A 13501-nucleotide genomic window follows, 5' to 3' on the forward strand; every position below is an offset into this window, starting at 1 on the left:
AATTGAACACACTTATATGATAATAAGTTAATAATTGGAATTATTCAGATAAAAAGCAACAGACAGTCAAACAAAATCATTCATTGAACAAACCTATTTAATAATAAGAAAATGAAGGATGTACTTAAGTTTTTGACAGCGACTGTTGTTGTTTGGTTGGATGAGTTTTTGAGTGATGCTGCAACGGCGTCCGAATACCGACTGACCACGTCAAGAATCTTTGCTGCTCCGTCTGTTTTATGCTTTATAAAAACATTATATATATATGTTAAAATGCAATACAGGGCATGGCTATATATTACAATAATTATGGTATATACTTATACATACTTTCGTGATCAGCATATTGTTTTATATGAAAGCATTATATTACTAAGTTTGCAAAAAATTTGAACTTACTTTTCTTCGTATAAAAAAGAAGAAAATCTGAGAAATCTAGCTTGATACACCGTGTCAAGTAAATAATGGGAAACTTATCAATCGATCACCACGACCACAGGGAGAGGCTATCTTTTCAAAACGATCTGACAGAGTTAATTATGTCAGAAGTCGTTTTTCACCTCATATACTTCCGGAGTACTTAGCAAATGTAAACTAATCTAAACAACACCAAAAAAGCATACGGCAAAATATCTTATTGTTACGTAGTTCTTCTCTGCCACTGATATATAGTAATATATATGTCAGAAGTAACGCACTATACTGTTTCCTAAAATAGTTATATTAAAAACAATATTGGCAAATTCGTTTCACTCAATCCGGGATACGCCGGTCACTTGAGTGGCAAGAAAAATGTTATCGCCGGTTTTTTTTATAAACGAACGCTTCGGCGTACTCCGGCCACGTGAGCTGCAAATGAAAAAAAAATCTGATTTTTTATGATTTTCTACTATGGTCAGTTCCAAATAAGTTAGCAAAATATTTCTTGTGGTATGTTTCTACCTTAACTGACATTAACCCCATTTTTTTAAATGTTTTACCCGAATTCATATGGCGCACATCGGTGTACACCTGTAAGCAAAACGAACGCCTAGCCGGATGCCAGTGGCGAAACGGCGTACGCCACAAAAGTGAAACGAATTAGCCCTATGTAAGTATAATGTAATGCGTTATATTGATTTTTGAAATAATAATGTTAAAAACAATATGTATGTTGTATGTTATCTGTTCTAGTACTGATTTTTGCAATAGTAATGTTAAAAACAATATGTATGTTGTATGTAATGTGTTATACTGATTTTTGCAATAGTAGAGTTAAAAGGAATATGTATGTTGTTTGTAATGTGCTATACTGATTTTTGAAATTGTAATGTTAAATGCAATACGTATGTTGTATGTAATGTGTTATACTGTTTCTTTGGCTCCACTCTCTGCTTCCTGAGATAATGTTTTCCAGGATTCTGTATTACTCGTGTCCAACAGGTTACTTGTTGTACTCAGGAACGCCTGAAATGTTTACACGTTTGCAAGGCTGCTAAATCCTTATTCATTCCTTTTATTTTCATTTATTACTTTATTTATTTCAATGAATAAATATTACTTTAAATAATTCTGAGAATCCATATCGAAATAAAATGAACTGAACTAAATTGCAGGTAATTAAAGCAAGCTGAATTTTGAATAAAAGTGAAGACATGTAAATAAACCAAACCATCTCTTACCAATGTACTAAAGTACATATCCTATTACTCTACGCTTAGGAGATCAAGTACTTTAGTGAGACTGAACTCTTACAATCGTACAGTATGAGATATATGTTAATGATAAAAATATTTGATCGAAACTGTCAAAAACTTATTCTACCTTTGCGAGTAGTGTAGATCATGATCAGCCTGCACAGCTGTGCAGTCTGATCATGATCTGCACTGTTCGCCATTCAGACAGTATCTTTTTGGTAAGCAACCCTTTTAACAGTGAATGGTACTGTCCAAATTGACAGATGGATAAGTTCATTTTAGAAATTTAGCAGAGTAAGTGTTAAGCTGAAAGAGTGGAAATTTTGCTTGTTTACTTGATTACGTTCTATGCTTTAATAAGATAATAATTAAATAATAATTAGATTCTAATAACGTAGTGATAATGTCGGGGTCTTTGATTTCAAATGTTTAGCCTAATGAGTTAATAAGTTATGCATCTGGGTTTCAATAAGTATATATGTTTCAATGAACCTCCGCTTGAGAGTTTGTCACTTCAGTACTTAAAGATATGGCTGCAATGTTGTCTAAGATTGACGTCACTTTCTCAATCTCGCCACTATATATACCGCCTTTTACCTCTGTTGGTTTTGTTACGTCGTTTAGTTTATCTAGCGCTTCTGTAACAACCTCTCCTGATGGATTTTCTTTTATGGCTTCAATCTGTTAAGGTTAATTATTCCTATTTTCATATCAATTATGTTTTTATTGCCTATTGTGTATATATAGGACATTATATGGGTCTTGTGTTCATTACTGAAGTTGTGTAACAACTTGAATTAAATATCCGGCAATAGTAATAATCTGTGTATTGTATACAAAATGAAATTAGAAAAGAGCATCCTGCACAAAATGCATCTTGTAATCAAAGAAGACATTAAAGCTGTATACAGACAAGAAAGGAAGGAACATAACTCATATATTTCTAATACTATACCGATAAACGGAACAGTTTATCGTCAATCTTCATTATGTTTTCATTTTCTTGTTTCCATTCGTGTATTCTATTACTTTAGCTTCGATATATTTTTAAAATATTGCTTATTAGAATATGTCGATATGAAACATTCAATTTTGAAGGACTTCATTGGAAGCATAATGTCCAGGCAGCAAAGGAGTCTACAAAGTAGAAAACTGGTTATATTTGGTAATATTTCTGAATACAGCAGGCCTTTTTGGCTATAAAATGATCTACAACTGACAAACAAGTAAAGTACATACAAACGTTGTATACGTTTTTAACTGAGGTTTCGGTGATTAACGGTTATAATAACGTACTTGCTTATCAATGTTATCTATATCCTTTCTAACACAATTATAATCAGGTAACTGCCACTTTCCTTCTTCATTACATTGCCGTGATATTTCTCCAGCATAATCTAAAATGAAATTAGTAAACATTTATTCTAACGGTTCAAAATCACAACAGGTTAAAGAAACAAAAATACATTTTTCACTTCTTGCTTTTCCAGTTTGACCATTTTATATTTCAGATATCTCTTAACAAAATTTCCAAACAGTAGAAATATTTTGAAATATTTCTGCAAAACGATAAAGATCTTTAGGCTAAGGATATATTATCTTTAAGGTCTACTGGAGACAGCCTTTCACACTAAATATACCACAAAAACAGCTATTACATAATCATCGATGATATTCAATTATAACTGAATCATCAAGAGTTCATGTAAATAACCTTGAACTCGTGATTCTAAACTGCATCAAGTTGGTCAAAGAAGATAGCCTCTACCTAGCACCTCTCTGGTGATTAATAGCATATGTTACACAGAAAAATGCATTGACCAGCTACATATCCCTTACATGATATTTAAAAAAACTTTAGTCAGATATAATTTAGGTGACAAAGGTTTGTGTGAAACATAAACAAATAAATCTTAACATTACAAAATCATCAATACATTACTTTCTGGACAGCCCATTGTCCCTATTTTTCCAGGTTTTGTTCGGTCCCAGTGCGTTCCACGATAATCCTTTTCATCTGGACAGGGCAAGGTGTGTTTCTCAACTGTTAGAAATATGAAGCATCATCGTTATTTTATTAACATACCTTGATGCATGTTAGAAATGGTATTAATTTTCTAAACTTTATAGTATACAAGTTCCGAAGGGTTTAGAAAGTCCTTACGAAAATGAATATGTGCTAGTTATCACATTTCATTAATTCTTCAAGATTAAACAGGATTGAAACAAGATGACAAATGTTATGCCTTAAGACATCATGACATAGTTGATGTACATAAGCCTATGATAAGTAATCGTTCTTAAAATTCTAGGGGATACATATATATAGTGTTTTACCAGTATTTACAATTTAAATATGTTACCTTCTCTCTCTCCTTTTTCCTGTGAATCTGTTTATCTAAAGATTCGGTGCAATTATGGGGTCACAACCATCAATTACTCTAGTTTGCATTCTTCACGTCGTAGTATCAGATACGTGCTTATGTGAATCAGCTTTAACTCGTTCAGTGACCTAACAACCGTTTTCATAACACAGAAATGGCCTAACACTCAAAACTGCGAACCAGTCCTAAATCGTTTAATAATAGACACCTAATGTTCATTACGTCTTAAAAGAAACATTGATACAATATAATCAGCATCACGTACTTTTGACACAAGTAGGACTTTGCCCAGTCCATTTTCCACTGGACAAACAAGTAACAGTCTCATAACCATTAATAGTGCTATCAGGATCTTGACATTCGAATGTTGCTGTTGAGTTTACGGCATTTCTCTTACCATTGCTGTATTTAATAGTAATGTTTTCTGAAGTTTCGATAATGAGGGGACACTCTGAAATATGCAAATTGACAATTTTAGAAGACATATTGCATAATCAGATCGTTTACGAAAAATTATAACATTTATCAAAAGCTGTTTTCACAGTTATTGCCTCATTGAGATGAAAAGTTATTTGAGTCCAATTAAAATTTACAATGGTGGCATGAAGAATAAATTTTCCTTCATGAAATAAATGATTTAGATTGTATTACCTTCATATAATAATAACTTCTCAACCCATTTTGTGAACAAAATCGTTCTAATACCTCTTGAAAAAAAAAAACAGTTTATTTATAAATATGTTTAGCTTTTTAAGTCTGTTGAGAATACTAGTATATGTGTAAAAATAAAAATTACATGAGCATCATCAAATCCATCGAAAACATTGCGAAGATTTTGTTAGAAATATCAGTTCTCCCAAACATTCGTAATAATTAACACGAATAATATCAAGATGCAGCTATAACGTGTTCTTGATTGTATTTAAAACAGTTCTCTGCGTGTAAATATCGCATTTTTATAGAAAAACAAACGTTTGTTATTTACCAACTGCAACACATAATGGTGGCGATGGTACACTCCATGTACCATTTGATGAGCACGTGGCTGCAAGACTTTTCATAGTTGAGTTGATCTGATAACCTTCTCTGCAGAAGCTAATCGCTGTCGACCGGAAAGTGGTGTTTGAAGAATATGTTACAAAACTGAGTTCTGCCCAACTTGAATTGGTATAGGTCCAAACACCACAGTCTGAAAGCAAGAATCATTACCAATAATTGACCAAATACTTGCGTAAAACAGAAATTTTATATAGCAGAAGAGTATACAGTTTGTATATGCGGCTCATTAGCCCAGTCTGTAGAGTTTTTGGTTGTTGTTTTTAGACCCCGGGTTCAATACCTGGTCTATCTGCACATTTATTTCTAATGGTATTTATAAAGGGTTATATGTATCGATAAGTGTGAATGTTTAAAACAAATAAAACAAAACTGTAACCTGCTTAAGATATAAAGTCAAGTATAGGCATTTTTATGTTTTTTGTCTATATGCCAAGATCACTCGCGAACTTAAAGAGCTTGAGTGCACAAGATAGGCCCAGACACGGGCATTCTCCTAGCAGTCACGTCCTTAAACCACTCATATACCAAATTGTTTACATCTTCGTGAACAGTTACTCTCCTCACACGTTTATGATCACCTGAAACCTTGTTTTCAATATCCTCCAACACTTCTCCTTTCCGTTTCAGAATGTTTTGGATCTGGGTTTTTCCTACGCCCATTTCTTCAGCCAGTTTACGAGCACTTTTGTTCTTACTTAATTCCAACACACGAGCTCTATCATCCAAAGTTAACACTTTCCGTTTAGACATATTCAAGATCAGTCAATTACACATAGGATAGCTTACAATACATGTATAACACGATATGCGGTTTTCCTTATTTATCAAGGTCAATTTATTATTGGAAAAAATGGGCGGATCTTAAAAACAACGACGAATTTGATTGGTCATATTGGTCTCTCGCTAATAATTATGCAGTGATTGCGGGATCCCATCAGATGTTACTTACATTTCTCACCTTTTGCAATCGAGAATTAAGTGTCAACACGTTCTCATAATAAATCGGCGGCGGTGTTTGATGTAAAGATGATTTAATATGGACATAGTTAAATTTTAGCGGTCGCTTAACCAAAAAAGGTCAGTCAATTTTGCCGAAAAATCAGCGGTCGCTGGTCGCGTTAGACAAAAGTCGTTTAGCACAAATATTTTAATAGTAAAATTGTTCGGGGGGAATTCAAAGTGGTCTTTAAGGACAAATGGTCGTTGAGGACACGTGGTCGCATCCACAATATTGACTGTACACCTTTGCGGAAAATGGGTATAATGTAAAATTAACTATTGTTTGATGCTTTCGACAGACAATAAACAAATTCAAACCTTTTTTAAGCAAATGTAAAATTTTTCGTTTTACACATTGCTTCAGCTACATGATTTCATCTAAAAACGGGGCTGATGTAAAACTGACGAATGTTTGATACTTTCAGCAGACAATGAAATGATTCCACCTATTTTCAGCATGTTGCTTACCTGAGCAACATGCTTACAATAAAATACACCGATTACAATGTTTCTTATTTGACATGTCGGATGTTCGGCACATTTCGAAGGAAGTTGTTATGATAACATAAATATAATGTTTACGATTCAAAAGACAATCTGATGATCATTCTATTACGCTGATAAAAATTCAATGAGAACTCAAAAAGCATATAAATTCCTTTCTTAATATGTTCAGGCCCGGATCCAGAATTCTTAGACTGAGATGAGGGCACCGGTCTAGAACGAAGGTGTACAGCGAGTGCCGAGAGCGGGTAGGTATTAGATTGATTTCTTTGCCTATGTTAGGGGGTTCAGGAGCCTCTCTTGACAGTTTTTTTAAAATACAAGTTTGAAATGGTGGCTTCTGGTGCATTAACTGTTAGCTTTACTCCCCTCACTTTATCGGGGTAAGAGACTCTCGGCTTTCCCCCTGGAAAATTTTAAAATATAAGTATGAATTGGTGCTCTGTGGTGCGTTTCTGAGTCAAAAGTTTGAGAAAAAAATATTCTTATGAAAAAATAGTACAATTCATCTTTAATGAGTATAGCTGACTTCTAAGCAAAACAAGAGAGGGTGGGGGGCACGAGCTCCCTCGGTCCGGCCCTGGAGCCTGCCATAATGTTTAGGATTTTTATGGGAAGCTAATGTAACCTCGTACGAAATACGGTATCACAAAGCTTAACACTTTTACAGCCTTAACCTTCGGCTTTATGTTTGACTTCGTTATCGATTATATGTAGAACACTCAACATCTGTTTGAAACAAAAATATCAATAGCGTCAAAACTGATCATGTGGTGAATGATTTTTTAACAATTTTGTATGTATGAGTAATAATATCTGTCATGTGTTTACGAATCGGATAGAAATATCCCGAGGGCACCTGCGCATTGGGATGTAATGAGACTTGCCGAATTTCCGCCCATGCACATGTGGCCGAGGGACGGATATTTCTATCCGATTCGTAAACACATGACTGATATTTTATTCTTGCATACCGTATTCTACAACTAACAGGTAGAACTATTTTTGTAGCACTCTTTCTTATAGTAGAGCGCGGGAAATTAACGTCCGTAAACAGAAGTGACGTCATGATGTTTTGCGTTACGCACAATAACAAAGTTCCACTTTAGTTTTATCGTTTGTAGCGAAACGTTATGTTCTTACAGTAATCTAACGTATTTTGAATAGAGAAATATCCTATAAGAAACGGCGAGAAACTATCAAGGTACCTGTTTTTTCGGAATTTTACCTAAACAATATATTATCAGTGCACTAGTTGTCATTAACAGCACGAGAGTCATCTGGCATGGGGGTGCCAGATGGGTTTTGCCAGCATGGGTAAAATATCCGGAAACGCCAGTCCGACGTGCAAGAATACATCCTAAAACTCTACCTTTTTTGTTTCTTAGGCCGACACATATTAATATCACTTGTATTGATTTAACTGAACAGGCCCGAGAAGCTTTTTCTTTCAAGATAAACATCCTAATGTTAAAGTACTAACTAGCATCAATTTAACTGTTTGTTTTGATTTTTGTGTTTTTTTTTAAGTCTTCTAGAATCTATTTTAACTTCACCTTTTTTAAAACATACGAAAGTGAAATAACGACTGTATTTTCTTAATGAAAAACATGAAACTTCAGGAAGAACAAATTGAAAGTACTTCTAGGGATGCATGTTGTCAGTGCTGTATCCCATGTTCCGTCTTCTGTGCATACTGCTGTTTGTGGGCCAATTATTTCGTATCCGGGATCACAAACTACTTTGGCGGACTCATTGACATTTCTATGACCACTGGAAATGTTTAGCGTACCATGTTTCAGCAACGGTGTCAAAGAACATTCTGAAAAATATCCACTCACATACAAAGAAACACTTACTGATGAATATGGAATACCACCAATCTGACTAAAGTACTTGATCTTCTAAACGAAGATCTGAGAACGACCCATTCACATTCGTCTTCTGTATATTTTGGATTTCCAAGATTGCTATTTTTATTTTCGCAAATCTATTTTTGTTTGAACCAATCAGACAACTTGTTCGAATGTCAAAGAGTAAGAAAAAATTGCAGTTAATCCAGGGCTCGAACCCGGTACCTCTCGGGCCGAATCGACAAAAACTTCCCCGCGTTCTTAACCAATACACCACGGAGTAATATGTGCCTATCTACTGTTAAATATAAACATTCATAATTAAGTCAGTTTACCTCCGTTACCCTGTTACAATTGCTTTTTTTTATTTTTGAATAGAAAAATTAGTTAAAACAACTAATTCTCGTGTGTTTCTACAACATGTAATGTCTCAAAGCCTTCTTAAGAAATATACCAATAATTTCCTGATATCTAAAAGTTTTCTTTTCTTTTTGGTATCGCAGTATCTGGAGGTCGGTACCTTTAAAACAAGTGTACACTTTTAACAATTTATATAAGGATATATCTTTGTATTGTGGTATGTTCTGAATGGTCATTCCTCTATACTTCATAAAATTAAAATACATTTTTGAAAAAAAAACAAAAAAAACACAAAAACACAAAAAACTAAAGCAGCGAATACAAAACTTAATGATAAATTTAAGTCTTTGGTACGGTCGGCCATTTTGAAATTCAAAGTGGCCAATTTAATTTATATTAGATACTTATTTGAATTCTTCCTCTTAATTTTGTAAAAAGAAAAAGATATTTATAAATTTTCCACAAATACGAAAGAAATTATGCTTTACATAATAAACTCCTAAAATATGGGCACAAGTTCAACGGTGTGTTGATGTTACAGGAGCACTGCGCCATGTGTTTTATCAATTGTGGACCAAGCTGAATTGTACTGGGTACTTGCGCACCTCTTTTGATGCAAGAGCTATTTTCTGAAATATTTAATCCTAGATGTAAGTGTTTTCAGTAACTTGTTTTAAAATGTGGCCAATTACTTATATTTTTTTACAGTGAATGTCAAGCACTTCTTACATGTATCAGCCCAAATTTATAGTTCATGCAAGTCATTTTGTAGAAGTCCAGTTACTTTAGATTCTGCATTTATATGTAATGTTATCGACAAACAGAGGCGCTTTTAATTTCAACCATCAACATCAACTTACTGTGACACTGGCCGTTTGCAAAAACCTTAAAATATGTTAACTTAATTTGATTTGATAGTATTCTTCAAGCTGAAAACGTGACTTTCTGTTCAACATTTGCTCACTAGCGAATGTTTCTATATGAATTACATTTCTTGTACTGATACTTAAAATACGCGTTTTATCAACTAAACAATTAACACTATATCAATAATTTCAGTCTTAAATCAAAATCAGTTCAATGAGATGACTCTTCGCAACTTGTGTCATAAGCTTGGAATGGCGGCTATTTTAAATCCAAGATGGCCACCAGGGAAAATCAAACGTTATACAAAATAAAAAGGCCATATTCAAAGAGTTCTGCAAAACATTTACTAACTTACTTTTCAAATATACTACTTAAATGTACAATTTTAAATGCATGCGTCTGATGACGGAATGATGCAAATTTCGTTATTAAAGAATTGATAATTTGAGTTATAATTGTTATACATCATGTGTAGTTTCTTAAAAATAGAGATGGTATCTTGATTAAAATGCAGTAGGCATACTGCGGGTATACATTACTGCTGGGTTTCAGTATAATATTGTTGAGTTTCAGTAAAATATTGACGAAATTTCTACAGATGAACTGAAATATGTCTATATGCATTTTCCTATTTTACGTATTAGATTTAGTTAATACTTTACCTGTCAGAGTTTGAGTTGCATCAGTGCTTTTCACACCCGTAATAGGACTGTTCCCTGAAATGAAATAAAATTATTCATGTATAAATCACTGCGGGGAATCACATGATCAAAATAATCTCTAAACCAAAATAAATTTATGAATAATGTCGGATAATATTGAAGAATCTTTTGCTGTAAATCTAAAATACAGCCTATCATACACCAGCATACATGTATTCATATATTTCAATAACAACCACCTTCTGGTTATCTGGAACACTTCAAGAAACTGATACTTCTTATTTTCTTTAGTGTTTGTAATTACAGGATATCTATCATTATTGTCAACTCCATGATAATTCAACAATTTTCATTCGTCATATGATAGGCTATGTTTAAATTTCGTATCTTATCATGACAGGAAATTTATCCATGTTCTTCAAAATACAATTTTGGTTTAGAGATTATTTTGATCATGTGATTCCCCACAGTGTAAATGCTTATTCTGATCTTAATACATTTATGATGAAGATTCTTTGGAAGCATAAAATGCAACCCAGCAAGATCATTTTGACTGAGTCTGTTCACGAGAGGTAATGGAAAGTGCAAACACCCCTCATATCCCCAAGCTCCGGCTTAATCGAAATTCTGTTTCATAGATTTTGAATGGACTTCTTGATCCCGATAGCCCGGAAAAAAATATAACATTTTATCTAAGTTCAAGGTCATAAGCATGAAATGACGGAGGCTATTTTAAATACAAGATGGCCACCAGGAAAATCAATGCTTTTATAAACTAAAACGTTTAAAAAAACAGAAAGGCCAAATTCAAAGAGTTGTGCAAAACATTTACTAATTTAATTTTCAAATATACTACTAAAATATACAATTTTAAACACACGCACTGGATGACGGAAGATGAAAATTTTATTTTTAAAGAATTGATTTTGAATTAGTATTGTTATACATCATGTGTAGTCGAGATGGCATCTTGATTAAATGCAGTTGAAATACTATTACTTCTGAGTTTCAGTATAATATTGTTGAGTTTCAGTAAAACATTGACGAAATTTCTACAGAAGAAATGAAATATTATATAAGCATATTTCTATGTTACTTATTAGAATGAAAATCAAGTTTATCATTTTACTTATTGCTTTACCTGTCACAGTTTGAGTTGCAACAGTAGTTTCCGCACCCGTACGGTTCCCTGAAATGAAATAAAACATTTATTTATTTATTTATTTGGATTTAACGTCGCATCGACAAATGATAGGTCATATGGCGACTTTCCAGCTTTAATGGTGGAGGAAGACCCCAGGTGCCCCTCCGTTCATTATTTCACCACGAGCAGGCACCTGAGTAGAACCACCGACCTTCCGTAAGCCAGCTGGATGGCTTTCTCACATGATGAATTAAAGGCCCCGAGTGAGGCTCGGATCCACATCGATGAGGGGCAAGTGATTTAAAGTCAGTGACCTTAACCACTCGGCCACGTAGGCTCCATGAAAACATTCATGGATAAATGCTTATTAAGGTCTTCATACATTCATGATAATAAAATTTATAAGAAGATGCTTTTGAAGCATAGAATGCGACCCAGCAAGATCATTTTGATTGAGTCTGTCCATTAGGTAATGGAAAGGTCAACACCACTCACAATCCCCTAGCCCCGACTTAATCGGTATTCTGTTACATAGATTTTGAATAGACTCCTTGATCCCGATGTGCCAGACAAAATACAATAAGATTAAACTAAGTACGGGGAGACTTTTTATATATTGCGGTAATAAGCAGTCAGGTATTCTTCGGTTTTCAATTTTACTTTTCATTATTTTTAATATCGTGGCCCTAAAATACAAAAATGGAAACATTCTATAGACTGTAGTTACCTTCTCAATGGAATGATGAAGACTATTCTAAGAAATGTTTGAGAGGGAATCTCTCCTGTATTCAGTTTGATTTTCATGGCGAATCAAGAATATTTCTTACCATGCGTCTAATTTGAATTCACAGATCAATGAATGAGAAACTTTAATCAGGAATATTTCTTATCATACTTCTAAGTTGAATTTACAGTTCAATGAATGAGAAAATATCCTTCCATAAGAATTTAAAGTAAAACCAATGGACTATGATCAGCCGTCTTCCTGATTTCCGTTTATCATTAATCATTGCAATGTGTTGTAATAATTACTGATGGGTATGAATTGTCTGTCCTATATCGTTTAAAACTAAAATATTTTGAATACTAATGAAGAAAAAATAAAGAAGTGTCGCCATACAAGAATCGTATTACCTGATCACTGGCATAGGTATACTGTAAGAACAACGGTCATAAACGGGAAAATGAATTTATCGATTACAATCGTGCATTTCTGGCCTCCATCGTGCACCACGTTGTCTCAATATTTTGTATCACATAGCCACTCCGCGTGCTGTATGATTTCGTCATTTTTAGGAAAAACTTAGACTGACTTCCCTGTTGAACTTGACACATTGTCTTGTTATTGTGAATGTTTGTGGCAAATTTTATCAATCAGTACATGACAAAGTTTTGACCGAACAAGAAACAAAACCTTATTATAAAAGATTTCACCTATAAGTGTGATAATTGGCTTTTAAGCTAGGATTTGAGTGTTGTTTATGCCATGGGAAACCTTTGCGCCCAGTAATACTGAAGTCCTTTATGAATAACAGAGTTATAGAACGGACAGGAAACAGACCCTGCTAAATGTATGTTGACCTTTGACCTCAAATTGAGCTAGAGATCTGGCAGTTGCAAATAACACATTATCTTGTAATGAACAATATTTGTTGTTGTTTTTTTCTTTCTTTTTTTTTTTGTTTTTGTGCGTTTTTTGGAAATGTCAGACCGACACATTTATTTATCAAATGGTGACTTTCCAACCCTGATGATGGAGGAATACCCAAGGTGCCCCTCCATGCATTATCTAATCACAGGCGGGCACCCGGGTAGACCCACCGTCCTTCCGTAAGCCAGCTGTATCGCTTCCTTACGAGAATAATTCAATGCCCAGAGTGGGGCGACGAACCCACATCGGTGAGGGGCAAGTGGTTCTAAATGAGCGACCTTAATCACTCGGCCACGGAGACCCCCTTGATACAGAGTCAAAAGGAAAATCCATGTTGACATT

At 34.1% G+C, this 13501-nt stretch overlaps 2 protein-coding genes across 2 annotated transcripts in view; both read right to left on the reverse strand.

Annotated features, from left to right (window-relative positions):
• Window positions 1-4310, reverse strand: part of LOC128555149 (adhesion G protein-coupled receptor B3-like) — a 29030-nt gene extending 24720 nt beyond the window's left edge. The window contains exons 1-6 of the mRNA XM_053536696.1: window positions 4040-4310; window positions 3619-3720; window positions 2973-3073; window positions 2169-2357; window positions 1351-1446; window positions 125-242 (exon numbers count right to left, since the gene is read on the reverse strand). Coding sequence (XP_053392671.1) covers window positions 125-242; window positions 1351-1446; window positions 2169-2357; window positions 2973-3073; window positions 3619-3634 — 520 coding nt within the window. The 5' untranslated portion in view covers window positions 3635-3720; window positions 4040-4310. The remainder of the gene's footprint in view (window positions 1-124; window positions 243-1350; window positions 1447-2168; window positions 2358-2972; window positions 3074-3618; window positions 3721-4039) is intronic.
• The window catches only part of LOC123564046 (CUB and sushi domain-containing protein 1-like), a 156655-nt gene that overhangs the window by 84107 nt on the left and 59047 nt on the right, over window positions 1-13501 (reverse strand). The gene's annotated exons all lie outside the window — the stretch shown is intronic.

Source organism: Mercenaria mercenaria, chromosome 2, assembly GCF_021730395.1.
Source record: "Mercenaria mercenaria strain notata chromosome 2, MADL_Memer_1, whole genome shotgun sequence".
Lineage (NCBI taxonomy): Eukaryota > Metazoa > Mollusca > Bivalvia > Venerida > Veneridae > Mercenaria > Mercenaria mercenaria.